At 57.3% G+C, this 13,731-nt stretch overlaps 3 protein-coding genes across 3 annotated transcripts in view; 2 read left to right on the top strand and 1 right to left on the bottom strand.

The window, feature by feature from the left end:
* Nucleotides 1–338: 338 nt before the first annotated feature.
* USB1 (U6 snRNA biogenesis phosphodiesterase 1) lies at nucleotides 339–5,450 on the bottom strand. Its single transcript, XM_049805836.1, has 7 exons — nucleotides 5,309–5,450; nucleotides 5,053–5,204; nucleotides 4,666–4,849; nucleotides 4,118–4,171; nucleotides 2,809–2,914; nucleotides 1,852–1,935; nucleotides 339–1,558 (listed from the first exon to the last, which is right to left on the bottom strand). The coding sequence occupies exons 1-7, from the start codon at nucleotides 5,407–5,409 to the stop codon at nucleotides 1,454–1,456; spliced, it is 786 nt and encodes a 261-aa protein (XP_049661793.1). The 5' UTR covers nucleotides 5,410–5,450; the 3' UTR covers nucleotides 339–1,453.
* Nucleotides 5,451–5,676: 226 nt separating this feature from the next.
* ZNF319 (zinc finger protein 319) lies at nucleotides 5,677–11,176 on the top strand. Its single transcript, XM_049805824.1, has 2 exons — nucleotides 5,677–6,353; nucleotides 7,885–11,176. Exon 2 carries the CDS (start codon nucleotides 8,258–8,260, stop codon nucleotides 9,917–9,919), a length of 1,662 nt encoding a protein of 553 aa, XP_049661781.1. The 5' UTR covers nucleotides 5,677–6,353; nucleotides 7,885–8,257; the 3' UTR covers nucleotides 9,920–11,176.
* The window catches only part of CNGB1 (cyclic nucleotide gated channel subunit beta 1), a 42,976-nt gene continuing 39,062 nt past the window's right edge, over nucleotides 9,818–13,731 (top strand). The window contains exon 1 of the mRNA XM_049805815.1: nucleotides 9,818–9,898. The gene's annotated coding sequence lies outside the window, so the exon portion shown is untranslated. The remainder of the gene's footprint in view (nucleotides 9,899–13,731) is intronic.

Raw genomic sequence — 13,731 nt, 5'->3', positions numbered from 1 at the left:
TCACTGGAAGTCCCCGGGGTCTAAATATATCTTTGTTTTTCCTTCCCCAAAAGAAAACTCGGGGTGTAATCGTGTGCCTTATCACGCAGCTCCCCATCCCAGAAACTAAGTGGCCATACAGACTTAACCGAATTTTGTTAAGGATTTTGAAAACTGGCTATCGTACAGGTGCTGGCACCTGTGCCGAGACGCTCCCACGGCCACGAAGCCCCAGGGCTCTCACGTGCGAGGACCGGCAGCGCGGCACCAAGCTCACAGAAGCGCTTGCAAGGCATCTGAAGTCTGTGGGAGCTGGGCGTGTCTGAAAGGGAATGGCTGAAATATACCACAGAAACAGCTTTATGACACGAGGAGACAGATTTTACTGCTCAGAAGTCCCGGAGTCTTTCATCAGACAGAGATGGAATGAAAGATTCAGGGCAGCGCATCAGCATCCTTCTCCAGCGACATGAGAGGCTGCAGCCGACCTCCTCGCAGGAACAAAAGGATTAAAAAGGAGCTTCTCCCAAGGGACGAAGTCCAGCCTGCCATCCCCAGGGTCATCACAGCACCGGGGGTGCTGGTCCCACAGGAAGAAAGCGTGGAGCCTGGGCTGGAGCTGCCACCCCTTGACTCCCCCGCGGGCACTGCCCTTCCAGCTCAGGCAAAAGCTGACACTGCCCTCTCTTGGGCTCGCCCACACATGGCAGCAAGCTTCCCAGGAGAAGCAGCCCACCAAAAATGTCCTGGGCTTACAGCACCCACAGTCTTAAACCGAAGCTCTTCTTTTAGACCCAGCCTGGAGCGCTGGAACAGGAGGGGTTTCCAACTCTCCCCTACAGATTTCATCTTTTGCTGTTTGGCAAAAGGATCAGATACTGAAATTTCTCTACAGAGGCAGCAGCAGTGTGAGCGGGATGCAGAACATGACCCAATAACTTGTCTGAGCTGGCTTACAGTAGGGAGATGCTCTGGCGAGACAGTCCAGCTCCATCTTCTTGCCTCTTGCTACTCAAAGCATGCTCGGAACCTCCTGACAATCAGGCAGTGCTATTTCCAACTGTGCAAGACACTCTCCCTTTAGCAACAGCTTCCCACGCTACCTTCTTCCTCCTTCCAATAAGGCAACTATGGCTTTTATAGAGTTTTTTTTTCTTCTTTTTAAAGAAAAAAAAAAAAAAAAAAAAAAAATCAGCAAAATTAGCCACCGTGGGATGGCTGGAACCGCTGGTGCTGACTGCAGCACATACAGCAGCAAGGATGAAATCTGCTACAAACACACATTTCTTCAGCCAGCAACTCAAACTTGGATGTAGCCCTACTTGAGGCTACAAACACCCCAGAGATGCTGAGCAGGCAAGAAGAGCGTGGGAGGTGCGTGACAGCCCATGCTACTCAGAGCTGCACTGGAGAACGGTCCTTGGTTGAACATCAGGCTCTTCAAGGCTCTGAAATGCACAGCCCCACCAGCCCCCTACCTCAAGGGGAAGGAGAAGTACTTGTTCCCCGACTTGCAGCGGATTTCCTCCCATTGGACACGCAGCAGGAGTGCCGAGTCCTCAAACCCGTCCACTATGTCCTGGAAAACAGATGCAGGTGTCAGTAGCAGGAGGGTGGATCTGCCAGAGGATGGGGTCAGCAGCTCCCTCTCTGAACCAAGTCAGAGACAAGGCCATTTGTGGCTGGAAGCCTCTGACTTCCCTCTGGAGGGTGATTTAGCTCACGCTCCCCCCAAAAGCTTCTCTTCTTTCAAGCCAGTGAAGTTTGTCTTGCTCAGTGAAGAGAATTTCCCACTCTCTGCCCTCAGCATGGAGATGTGGCTGGACACCAGGTCTGCTCTTCCCCTTCTCTCCACACTGTGTGGGGACGCACCTGGAGCTCCCGCAGACACTGCCCTTCCAGTCTGCTGGACAGGTCCCCGACACACCAGGCCAAGCTGATATGGAACGACGGGTCCTGAAGACAAAACAGGGATCAGATTGTGAGGGCTAAAGGAGGCTTTGCTCAATGCACGGAGCTGCAGTGGGAGATCTGGTGTGATGCTGCCCTGCCTGGGATTGCAGAGGTGGGAGGATCCCAAAGCTGGAAGCCCCCTCTGCCAGCTCAACAGTTGCAGAGCTGATATGGACAGTGCTGGAGGCGAGATGAGTCCTGGGCTCCCCACCCCAGCCTTTTTGGACACCAGTGGGCAAGGCTGCTTAGTTCCCAGCCTCTCTGCGGTCAACTCTGCAGAAGCTTTTCCAACTGCACAGAGAACTTCTCATGGACCATCCTGGAGCAGGTAGGTGGGTCACTTCTGAATAACCCACAAGAGCCCCCTGCTCAGCTCTGGAGACAGAGAAATCAGGGTTTGGCCCTTCAAAATCCAAAACCTGTCCCCAAAGCTAGTACCAAGCAAAGAGGCTGGACCGATACCCCAGGAAACTGCCCAAGGAAGAGGCGCAAGCATTGCCCTCAGTCCCACAGCACTCACCCTAAGCCCATTCAATCCTAGGACAACCCTGCTTCCAGGCACAGCAGGGCAGTGACCATGACGTATGCTCTGGCCCTTTCCCCTGGAAACCCAATTCTAGAGAGGCCATCAGGTAGTTAACATTCTTACTCTCCTGCACAGGACGCAATACAGAAGTCAGACTTGTGCTAGGCCCATTCTCAGCAGGATCGTGTTCAAGGTGTTAAGTATGAACATCACCAACCAGCCCAGAGGAGACCATTTCAGAGGCTAACCTCCCTGCTCCTGTTTATTTGGGGTGAACATTTCAAGGACCTCTAGCGGGGAACCAGCTGGCATGTCTGGACTGGCAGGGAATCAAGTGGGAGATGCCTCACCTTGTAGAATGTGGGAAGGTCAAATTCCTCCAGAACTCTGTCCACCTCCGAGACCAGCTCCAGCAGCTGGAAATGCCCAGCAGAGACCTCCAAGCCAATAAAGGTCCTAAAGAAAAAGAGAGACAGCAAGCATCCTTTCATGCCACAGAATGCGCAGCCATAAGCATACTTAGCGCAGCCATAAGCATACTTAGCCCTGCATTTCTACGGGGCAAATTCCCTACCCCCAACAGAAGATAACTTGAGGAATGCCAGGTTTAAGCATTCAAGGACACTGACCATATTCTGAAGAAAAACAGAAATAAAGACGTGGTAGCAGGGAGAAGCAGGACTGGATGATACACCATGTAGATTTACTAGATTAACTCAGCACCTTTTGGGACATGAAAACTCATTTTCCTGGCAAAGGATGCACTCGATGGGTATTTCGGCAGAGCACCGAAATATGCCCATGGAGGAGCTGCATTCAAAAAGCGGAAGTTGCCAGAGGGGTTTTACGGTAGGAGAGGAAGCCGGGAACGGGAAGTACCAAGCTGGAGAGACGTGACAAAGAGCTACCTCCTCAAGGACTGTCTGAATGATGCTTTCTAGACTCCAGGAGGGGAGGGGAAGAGCAAGTCTCACCCAGGATCCACTTCATCCTGCCCATGACTCTCATGGGCTATCATTCCCGCTACATTCAGCGGCTTTTCACAATTTTAATCACCTCTGCTTTGGCATTTAAACTACTTAATTCCATTCAGTTGGAATCAGGCTTCTGAGCTGACACCCGGGAATATTAACACTATCTGAGCTATTTCTCTCCAGCTCTTGGAAGACCTGCACTGCAATTTCACAACTAGCACTACTGCCAAAAGAGGTGGCCCCCAGCTCTGCTCGCCCCAGGCTGCTTAGGCTGGCACGAGAGTTTGCAAAACCACAGAACAAACTAGATGGGAGACGGCAGCGAACACAGCTGCCTCCTTTAGCTGCTGTGAAACCATAGCACGAACCTAACCCCAGCAGAAAGGCCTGCCTCAGGTCACGTTGTGAACAGATCTCTTCCCTTCAGAAGACTGAAATCCTGCAGCCTGAGGTTCACCCACCATGAACGAGACGAATGGCTTGCAGAGAATCAGCGCTGAAGCTAAAAATTTGTGCAAGCAGTTGGGGAAAGGTATGAAACCCCTGGAGACACGGTGATCGCATACTGGCCCATCGCATGGCTCAGCCTGGTGACCGTGGGACAGGCAGGGTGATGCTTCCCATCCACCCAGCACCTTGCCCAGCCTTCTCCTCCAGCAGGCAGGCTGCCCTGCTGTTCACTCACCTGGTTTTGTTCTGGTTGGTGTAAACCTTCACTTGGTCAGCCACGCAGAAGAACCTGAAATAAGAAAGATCCTATTTCAGCTGGTAGGAAAATAAAGAAAAGAAAAAAGCAGAAGACAGAGAGGGGACAGGATTTCTACAGAGCTGTGGAAAGATAAAGGCAAACGTGTGCCACAATCGGACTGAATCGGAGCAACCAGAACCTTTCTAGGCTCAGGTACATCCGTTCCCTCCTGGTTTCCAGCCCTCTGAAGCCCAGACAGCGACAGAAGCCCTGAGGCAGCTGATGCTCAGCGGGCACCTGAGCCAGATGTAAGCAATGAAACCATCCGCAGTTCAGAGAATGGCACAGCTCTGGCCTGGTCCTTGAAAGCCAAGACCTGAGTTGTCCGGTGCCAGATCCCGAGGCAGAAAGGAAAACCCCCAGGGCTTTACTGGTGCAGCAGCAGCTGCCAGAGACAGCTTAGGGTGCGGACGCTGGTGAAAGGCAGACCCTGAGGGAGTGGGAAGGGTGTGAGGAGCGCTCTCCCGGGGCTCCGCCATCCCTACCTGTGGAAGGAGGCCAGGCGCTCCTTGAGAGAGCGGACGAAGGGCTCTATCCAGTGGTAGCGCAGCACCACGCACTGCGAGAGGCTGAGGTGGAACTCCTCCATGGCAGCCAGCGAGGAGACATAGGTGCGAGCGCGGGAGACCAGCAGCTCCAGCAGCTCCAGGAATTCCTCCTGGACTCTGTCTGCGAGGCGGCGCGGTCAGAGCCGCGTCCTTCCCCGGAGCATCGGCCGCGGATGCCCACCGGGGACAGGCGGCTCCCCCAGGGCTCCCGTCCCCGCCGAGCACGGGCTGGCCCTGGGGGCTCGTCGGGCCTCAGCCAGCTGGGCTCCGTCCCGCCCTCCCCTCCCGGTCCCGTCCCGCCGTGGCCGGGCCGCGGTTACTTACAGGGCAGGTAGACGTGGGTGGCCCAGCTGCCCCGCTCGTGGGGGAAGCCGCGGACGCGGCCGCCGTGCCGGGAGCTGTCGTCGCTAACGGCCTCTCCCGGCTCCGGATCGCCCGGCAGGCCGGCGGGGACGGGCAGGCGGGGGCGGCCGGCACTGCGAGGACCGGAGAGGAGGATGAAGGCCGCGCGTTCCTCACCCGGCCCTGGTCGCTCCCGCCACCGCCTCCCCGAGCGAAAGGCCCGTCCCGCCGCACCCACCTGGCCCGGGGGGGGCCCTGCGCGCCGCCGCCCCGGCGCCCCCCTTCTTCCTCCTCCTCCTCCTCCTCCGAGCTGCTGTACCCCACCAGCGCGGCCCTCATGGCCGGCGCCCGCCGGGCCCTTCCGGGACGCTGCTGGCGGCCCCAGGCCGCCCCACCCCCCCCGCGGCGGTACCGGTGCCGGTGTCGGCGGCGGGGGCGCTGTTGTCGGCGCGGCCCGGCAGGGGGCAGCCGCCGCGGCCCGCCCCGCCCCGCCTCCTCCTCCTCCGCCGCCGCCGCCGCCGCGGCCGGCCCGGCCCGCTCCGCTCCACTCCCTCCCGCCCGCCCGCACCCCGCGGCCGCCGCCCGCCCGCCCTCCCGCCTCCGGCACCGGCGCCCCCTTCCTTCCCTTCCTTTTCCTTCCTTCCTTCCTTCTCTTCCTCCCGGCTCCCCCCGCCACGCCAGCGCGGGGCTCGGGCGGAGCGCGCAGGCCGCGGTCCCGCCGGCGGCGAGCGGGCTGACAGGGGCCTCCCGCCGCAGGTGAGGGGCCCGGCCGCCGCCGCCGCCCTTTGTGTGGGCCTCGCCGGGGCGGGGGCGGCCCCGGCCGGGCAGGGACCCCCCCCACTCCACCGCGGGGCCTCCCGGCGCGGCGGCGGCGGCGAAGGCCTCGGGCCGCCGTCACCGCGTTTGTCCGCAGGCCGGCGGGGCCGGAGGAGCCCGTCCCATGGGGAGAGGCGAGCGGCGGGACGGGCCTCGCCGCGGGCTGCGGCGGCGGCGGCTGGCCTGCGAACTCCCCGGCCGCCCCCGCGCCCCGCGGCCCCGCCGCGCCTCTCCCTGAGGCGGCCTCGGCCCGGCTGTGGGAGGCCCGGACGGCGGGGAGGCGGGAGTCGGACCGGACCATGCCGGAGCGGGCCGTGCCGCGGGCCGCTTCTCCAGTTTGAAAGTACCTCTGCTTTCCCGTCTTCTCTCCTTAAATGGTTGTCGCTTCCCACCTCCCACGGAGGGATGAGTTAGGCTCGGAGCTGGCGCCGACTCGGGTACCCGTGCAGAGCCCTCGGTAAGCCAAGGTTGGTATTTCTTATTCTTCCCTGCTGGGGGGACGCGAGCTTCCCCTCCCCGTTAGGCCGGATGGTCTGGGATGCCCTCGCCCGTTGGGTTGCTCCTGCCACGGTTAACGTTGCCTGGGGTGGCGGCTGTGCTGAAGTTTTGTATCCTGTCGAGCACGGGTGCTAGGTATCGTAACTGCGAGCCCTCCCTTCGTGTCGACAGCCAAGGTGAGCTATGTAGGAGAAAGAGGAGATCCTGCGTACCAGCAGGGCTGCAGTGGGGGCCTTTGGGCGTTTTACTGCCCCAAATTGTGCTGGCGGACAAAGTAACGCAGCGTCCCTGTAGGCAGAAGTGCAGTCCGGTGGTCCCCAAGCCGTGGGGCACAATCTGGTCTCAGCTGAGTGCTGGAGGAGGTGGGGACGCTGGGGAGTGGGTTCCTCTGATGCTCCTTATTGCTTAGTTTTAGATACAACAAACACCTTCCTGGAAGACCAAGGTTTTACTTGCCCTGGGTGAGGGCAGGCGGTTTGATACAGAATCGGGTGTGCTCTTGTGGGGGTGGGGTTCCTCGCCCAGGAGTGCTAGCTGCTGCTTCTTGCCAAGGCCTGGACACTTCCTCTCTCTTGAGGTGTGTTGGCATTGCTGCTATCTGCTGCTCACTGGTGGGTTTTATTCTTCTCTAAGTTGATAGCGGGTTTTACTGGACATCTCTAGAAAGACTGGAACCTTTCAGTGAGCAAAACCTCTGTGATGCCCTATAGCAAGGCCAGGCAGCACCTCCAGTGTGCGTTGTTTGGCTCCAGCGTACTTTTATTCCATGGTTTGGTAGGAGGTTCAGCTGAGCCATTGCTTTAACACTTCTTTTATCTTCACAGAGAGTGCTGCGCACGATACCTGTGGGTTCTGTGTTTTGTCTGTGGATAGGATAACGTTGAGGGCAAACCTTCCCCTGAGCTCTCTGGCTCTTTCTAGTCTACAAGTGCTGCCTGAAGAGGGGGAGATCTCTTAACATACATCCCTTGGGTAACGCGCCCGATACCTGAGCGGCAGGAGGAGCAGAACTGCTTCACAGGGGTGTTTCAGCTGGGGTGGGATCAGGTTGGGATTTGCCTTGATATCTGTAAAATCTAACCCAGTAGCTTCTTGTTTGCCCAGCATTTGGCGTACTTCAGCCCATGCAGAGACCCCGATGTTCTCAGCCAGTGCCCCCAGCCGGGCTGAGAGTTCCAGCAACTGACAGCGTACGGGGTAATGGCTGAGCTGGTTGGGACCTGGGCAGTTGTGTTGCCTCTCATGAGAGTGTGCCACTCAAACACGTGCCTGGCTGTGGCTGAGCAGAGCCCGATGCTTTCTCGCCTGAGCATACCTTGTCCCAGGCCCTTCGTGCAGCAGCAAGGGGGGCTCTGCTTCTGATTAGCTCCCCCACGCTGGCTTCCTGGTAGCTTTTCAGGGACGCAGGAGAGTTTTCAAAGTGAGCTGTGGGGGGAGGTTGAGTAGAGACTTGCCCTTCTTTTCTCCGAGACCTGACATGAGCTGTCGTCTTCCTTGCAGAGCGAGCTGCTCCCTGGGCTGCTTCCCTTGCCCTTCCCAAATGCGAGCACATTGCAGCCATCACGGAGAAGGGCCTCCTCTTGTCTTCAAGGCACTTGCTTCTGCCTCCTGTTCTTTTGTCCAAAATAGAAAAAGCCAAACCAAATCAGTCCACAAAGAACTTGTGCTGATGTAAGGAGGAGGCTCTGGAGTTCCAGTCACCTCTTTGCTTCCCAAGATCCTGGCTGTGGGCTGGATTTTCTGTCCTCAACTTCAGAGGATCAGCTACGGGGAATCAGGAACTTGGATACTTTTGATTTTTGTTTTTACTTGAACCCTTTCAACTGAGAAGCTGAAGCTGTCACTGCTAAAATCCCGTGTTTTTTTCCCAAGCATGTCAGAAAGCTGGCAGCAGCAACAGCAGCAACCACAGCAGCCGCCGCCACCGCAGCAGCACCACGCTGGGGCAGCCGCCCTCCCAGAGCACTCCATCCCGCCCAGCACTGCTGACAACCCCTTGGGCTGTGCTGTCTACGGCATCCTGCTCCAGCCAGACCCTGGTCTGCAGCACCACCAGCACGCCCCCATCCAGGCTGGAGAGCCGTCCCACAAATGCGGTGTGTGTGGCCACGACCTCGCTCACCTCTCCAACCCCCATGAGCACCAGTGCTTGCCAGGCCATGACCGCTCTTTCCAGTGTACCCAGTGCCTGAAGATCTTCCACCAGGCCACTGACCTCCTCGAACACCAGTGCATCCAGGTGGAGCAGAAGCCCTTTGTGTGCGGCGTCTGCAAGATGGGCTTCTCCCTCCTGACCTCGCTGGCGCAGCACCACAATGTCCACAATGGCAACGCCATGAAGTGCTCTATCTGTGAAAAGACCTACAAGCCTCCAGAGGCAGAGCATTCGCAGCCTCTCGACCCCTCGGAGAAGCCCTACAGCTGCTCCATCTGTCAGAAAACTTTCAAGCACCTCTCGGAGCTGTCCCGGCATGAGCGCATCCACACAGGTGAGAAGCCGTACAAGTGCACGCTGTGCGACAAGAGCTTCAGCCAGTCGTCCCACCTGGTGCACCACAAACGGACGCATAGCTCAGAGCGGCCCTACAAATGCACCGTGTGTGAGAAGACCTTCAAGCACCGCTCCCATCTGGTGCGCCACATGTACGCGCACTCAGGGGAGCACCTCTTCAAGTGCAACGTCTGCGAGCTGCACTTCAAGGAGTCATCGGAGCTGCTGCAGCACCCCTGCACACCCAGCGGGGAACGGCCCTTCCGCTGCGGCGAGTGCCAGAAGGCCTTCAAGCGCCCCTCGGACCTGCGGCAGCATGAGCGCACGCACAGCGAGGAGCGGCCCTTCAAGTGTGACCTCTGCCAGATGAGCTTCAAGCAGCAGTATGCGCTCATGCGCCATCGCCGCACGCACAAGGCCGAGGAGCCCTTCAAGTGCAACCTGTGCGAGAAGGGCTTCGTGCAGCCCTCGCACTTGGTGTACCACCAGCACGTGCACGGCATAGAAAACCTCTTCAAGTGTAACGTGTGCCAGAAAGGCTTCAACCAATCCTCAGAGCTGCTGCGGCACAAGTGCGTGCAGAATGCGGAGCGGCCCTTCAAGTGCGCGGTGTGCAACAAATCCTACAAGCGGGCCTCGGCTCTGCAGAAGCACCAGCTGGCCCACTGTGCCGAGAAGCCGCTCAAGTGCACGCTCTGCGAAAGACGTTTCTTCTCCTCCTCCGAGTTCGTGCAGCACCGCTGCGACCCGGCCCGTGAGAAGCCCCTCAAGTGCCCCGACTGTGAAAAGCGGTTCAAGTACGCCTCGGACCTGCAGCGCCACCGGCGCGTGCACACGGGCGAGAAGCCCTACAAGTGCCCCTCCTGCGAGAAGGCCTTCAAGCAGCGCGAGCACCTCAACAAGCACCACAGCGTGCATGCCCGGGAGCAGCAGTACAAGTGCATGTGGTGCGGGGAACGGTTCCTGGACTTGGGCCTGCTGCAGGAGCACAGCGTCCAGCACACGGCCGAGGGCGCCTACCAGGTGGCTGCCTGCTTGCCGTGAGCCTTCCGCCTCGGCGGCTTTCAGCTTGCATGTGACGCTCTTGAGCCTCAGCCTCCCCTTCCCTCTCCTCGGTTGTAGATGGCCTCCAGGGAGTTTGGGGGAAAGGGGAGGTATGGTGGGCGGGCAGGTAAACTTTCCTCTGGCCTCTGTGGTTGATACGCCACCTGTATCGCAGAGCCAGCGGACGACGTGGAAAGGAGGGAAGTGGGGAGAGGAAACAATGCCTGTAGTTGCCTGGTGTCCCCTGGACTGTAGTTCGCGCTGTACCTGCAGTTCCAGTGCTGGGAGCTCAGCTGTCTGCTTGGGCACCAGCCCTTCGCGAGCAGCCTTTTTCCCCTGCCCTGCCTGACGGGGTCAGTGGGGAGGGCTGGGTAACTCTCCTCCTCCTGGAGAGGGCTTGGGAGCAAGGCAGAGCCAGCCCCCCCTTCTTGTGGGGTGCGCTGCTTGGCGAGGAAGTAGCAGGTTTCTGCTGCTGGGATCTCCCACCTTTCTTGGTCCAAGCTCAGCTGAAAGGACCATTTCAGATCGTTAGCGTTGATTGACTGCCCCAAACTCCCCTGCTCTCTCTCTTTCTAGAGTGTAGAAAGGGAAAAGCCATGGGGCTGCACAGCTCCAAAAAGCACTTTGACATTGCTGCTTTTGCAGTCGCTGTCTGTCACACTCTGCAAGGGTTCTGAGCGAGCCTGCCCAACCCCTGTCCCTGCCAGCAGCATGGGGAAGAGTAGCAAGCGCTGCGCCGCTATCGAAGAGTGTGGCGAGGAGAGCCTCCGTGCCCTACTCCTTGCCGAGAGCCTGGCGTTTAAGAGCTGCTTCCTGAGGGACCTAGCTCTCCTGCCAAGACTTACCTCCAGGCCCCTTCCCTCTTTGCACTGCTTGGGCTGTTAGTGTACCTCCAGGGAGGGTCAGGCAAAGGGCCGTCCCAGCAGTTTGAACACTAAAGGGCAAGACGAACACTACTACTAACCTACAACTTTGGAGGTGTTACCGTTACTGACGGTAACCCACGCTGTGTGCCAGGGGCTTGGTGTCTGATTTGCTGGTGGGAACCAGAGCAAGCCAGGAGAATCCTTCCTGGCCTGTGGGCTCAGCTTCACAGGGAGGGGAAGGTTAGCAGTGGGTAAAGGAGGAGTGTGGTTTTTTTCCCCTCTTGCAGGAGTCTTGTTTTACCCCTTTACTCTTTCTTTACCTCTTCTGTATTTTTCAGGTTTTGCACAGTTCTTGTAAACATCACTTAAATAAATTTCCCCTAGCAAGGTCGATGCAGCCTCAGGTGTTTTCCTCTGCAGGATTTTGCTGGCTTCTCATGACTGAGAGACCCGTTACATGCCAGTTAGATGCCTTGGAAGTTGAAGGCATGCTTACTAGGTTGCCTACCAGCCTTTCCCTCTCCATCTTTGGAGATATTAAGATGTAACGTATCCATCTGTGGAGATATTCAAGCCCTGACTGGATGTGGTCCTGGACAACTGACTGTAGCTGACCCTGCGTGAACAGGGGGTTGGACTAGATGATCTCCAGGGGTCCCTGCCAGCCTCAGCTCTTCTGTGATCTTGGCTGGCCCTCATATGAGGTAGGAGTGTTGTGACAAGCTGTGATTGGTGAACGGCAGCCAGGAAGTTGCCCATGTGCTACACAGGTGATTAAGTTTAATAAATGTTGTCCACAGTAAGTATAGATAGATTAACCTTGCAGATGGATGGGCTATGCCTGCTTTGCTAGTAGGGGATGCTCATCTGAAAGGTGGAAAAAGGCTTTTGTTTCCATTTCCAGCACAGTGAGGGGAAACAGAGTGCGTTTTCGGGGACAGAGACAGTTCAGTGACAGACCTGACCCTGGGGCTGAGTATTCTTCATGCGCAGCTTTAAGGAGATTAAAGCAGACCTTGCTGTCTGCTGCCCAAGGAAGAGGGATCTTACTTCATGCTGCCTCAAAGATGTAGAACTTCCTACCGAGTTTTCTGTCAGCGTTTCTTTTTCCTTTTTTATTTTTTTGCCTTTTTTTAAAGCAGTTTGTTAATATTCATTAAAATATACTGTATAGTTTAACTCGATGTCATATGGATCTTTTAAAAAAAAAAAAAAAGATGTGATAACTTGGATTTTTAAAGAGCTCTTTGGTTCTAGATGGCTGGTTTTTGCTGTTTAATATGTAGTAAGTTCAGTGTATGCTTTACTGTAGGAGTAAAAAATGAGTCCAAACCAAGGAAGGCTAATCCTGTCTTTACAGAAGGGCTTGGTGGTGATGGAGGCTGTGAGCATGGGACCGGGGCCAGCTGGGCAGCGCAGCACCCACCTGAACCCTCACTCTGTTCCTGCCTCACGCCATGGTTAGCTCTGCTCTTGCCTGGAGCAGCTGCTGCAGGTCCCACTGAGCCAGGGGTCTAGCAGTCACCCTGACCACTTGAGCACAGCACTGGCAGCCAGCATCAGTGCCCAGAGCTGGGAGCTTGCAGAGAGGCTCATCTTTAGTAAGAGGAGGGCGTGAAATGGAGGCTGCTGGAGCCTCCAGGGGCTTTTGTGGCTGTATTTCTTTCTGGGGCAGCTGCTGGCTAGAGGAGGGGTTTGCAGAAATCATTAGCCTGGTCTCTGGGTGGCTGTGTCCTGCTCTTTTTCCTCCCCAGGGGACCAGGTGGCTGGACAGCCTCAGGTGCTTGGGGCAGAGGAGGATGGCGGTGGGCCACAGACATAACTCCACACGGCGCGTTGGCTGTGGAGCTGCTGGATCCTGTCCCCTGGGCATAGGGAGTGTTGGGGAGTGTTTCCCTTGTGCTGAGCAGCTGGGAAAACCCTCAGTGTCTCAGCGAGGAGCTTCGGCTCCTCTTAGGACATGGCAACAGCCAAGAAGTGCCCTGGGCAGAGAGAGCATCATCAGGGCTGTGCGCTCGGGGCCCTGTGCCTGGTGGAGAGGGATGCTGCGAGGAGCTTGGCAGGGATGAGCCCAGGTCCAGGTCATCAGCCTGTACCTGTGAGTAGGTGCCTCCAGGTTCAAAAACATCTTGGTATGGCATTTAGAACATCATTAAGTAGGACTGCCTGTGGTGACTCGGCCTCTTCATCTTGTTTGCTGCCCTGCAACAGCCCAAATCCAGTAGAAGCCCGTGGTAGCTTCTGCTCTCAGACCTTGGTGCTGGTGGGTGGAGGGCTTGTGTGGAGCAGGCGGCTGAGCGGCTGCCAAGAGCCTCGGGTATATTTTTATAGGGAGATTGTCTAGTTAGAAGCAGCTGTGTTGGGTACAGGCGGGTTGGGACAGTAGGTTGATCTCTGTTGCTGTGCCTTTGGGTCATGTTTTGTACCGTGAGGTGCACGAGGTGATGGAAATAGCAGGAGGCACGTGAGTGTCAGGAAGTGTGGTGCTGGGTAGGCAGGCAGGGGCTGACCTGGAGGGCCAGTGTCCACTGGGCATGACACTGCACAGGGCTCTCTGCTAACTGCTGGTGTTTCTTTTTCAAACCAAAGAGCAGTTGGGGCCAAAGGCTCTTGGGAGTAAAACCTGTACCCATATTGCACTTCTGAGATTTATTTCAAGAGACTTTCACACTTCTTCATGCTGCCTCTGCTTGGCCTCTCGCATCATTTGCCACCCCACAGCACCCAAGAGGGTTGCTGTGCTGGAGCTGGTGTTCCATCAGCCCCATGGCAAGTGCTCCTGCATGTCTTCCAAGACCTGGTTGCCAGACCGCCTGAGGATGCTCTGTAGGGCTGGAGTAGGGGATGGTCCTGCCCAAAGGGTTTTTCTCTTCAGCAGGCAGCTTGAGCATAGGATGCCACTGGGGAGGTGGCAGGGAGGGTTAGGCTGGCAGAAGGCAGCGTGGA

Source organism: Accipiter gentilis, chromosome 7, assembly GCF_929443795.1.
Source record: "Accipiter gentilis chromosome 7, bAccGen1.1, whole genome shotgun sequence".
Classification (NCBI taxonomy): domain Eukaryota; kingdom Metazoa; phylum Chordata; class Aves; order Accipitriformes; family Accipitridae; genus Astur; species Astur gentilis.
Note: the sequence above shows the minus strand (reverse complement) of the source record. Positions and strands in the feature narration are given on the sequence as shown.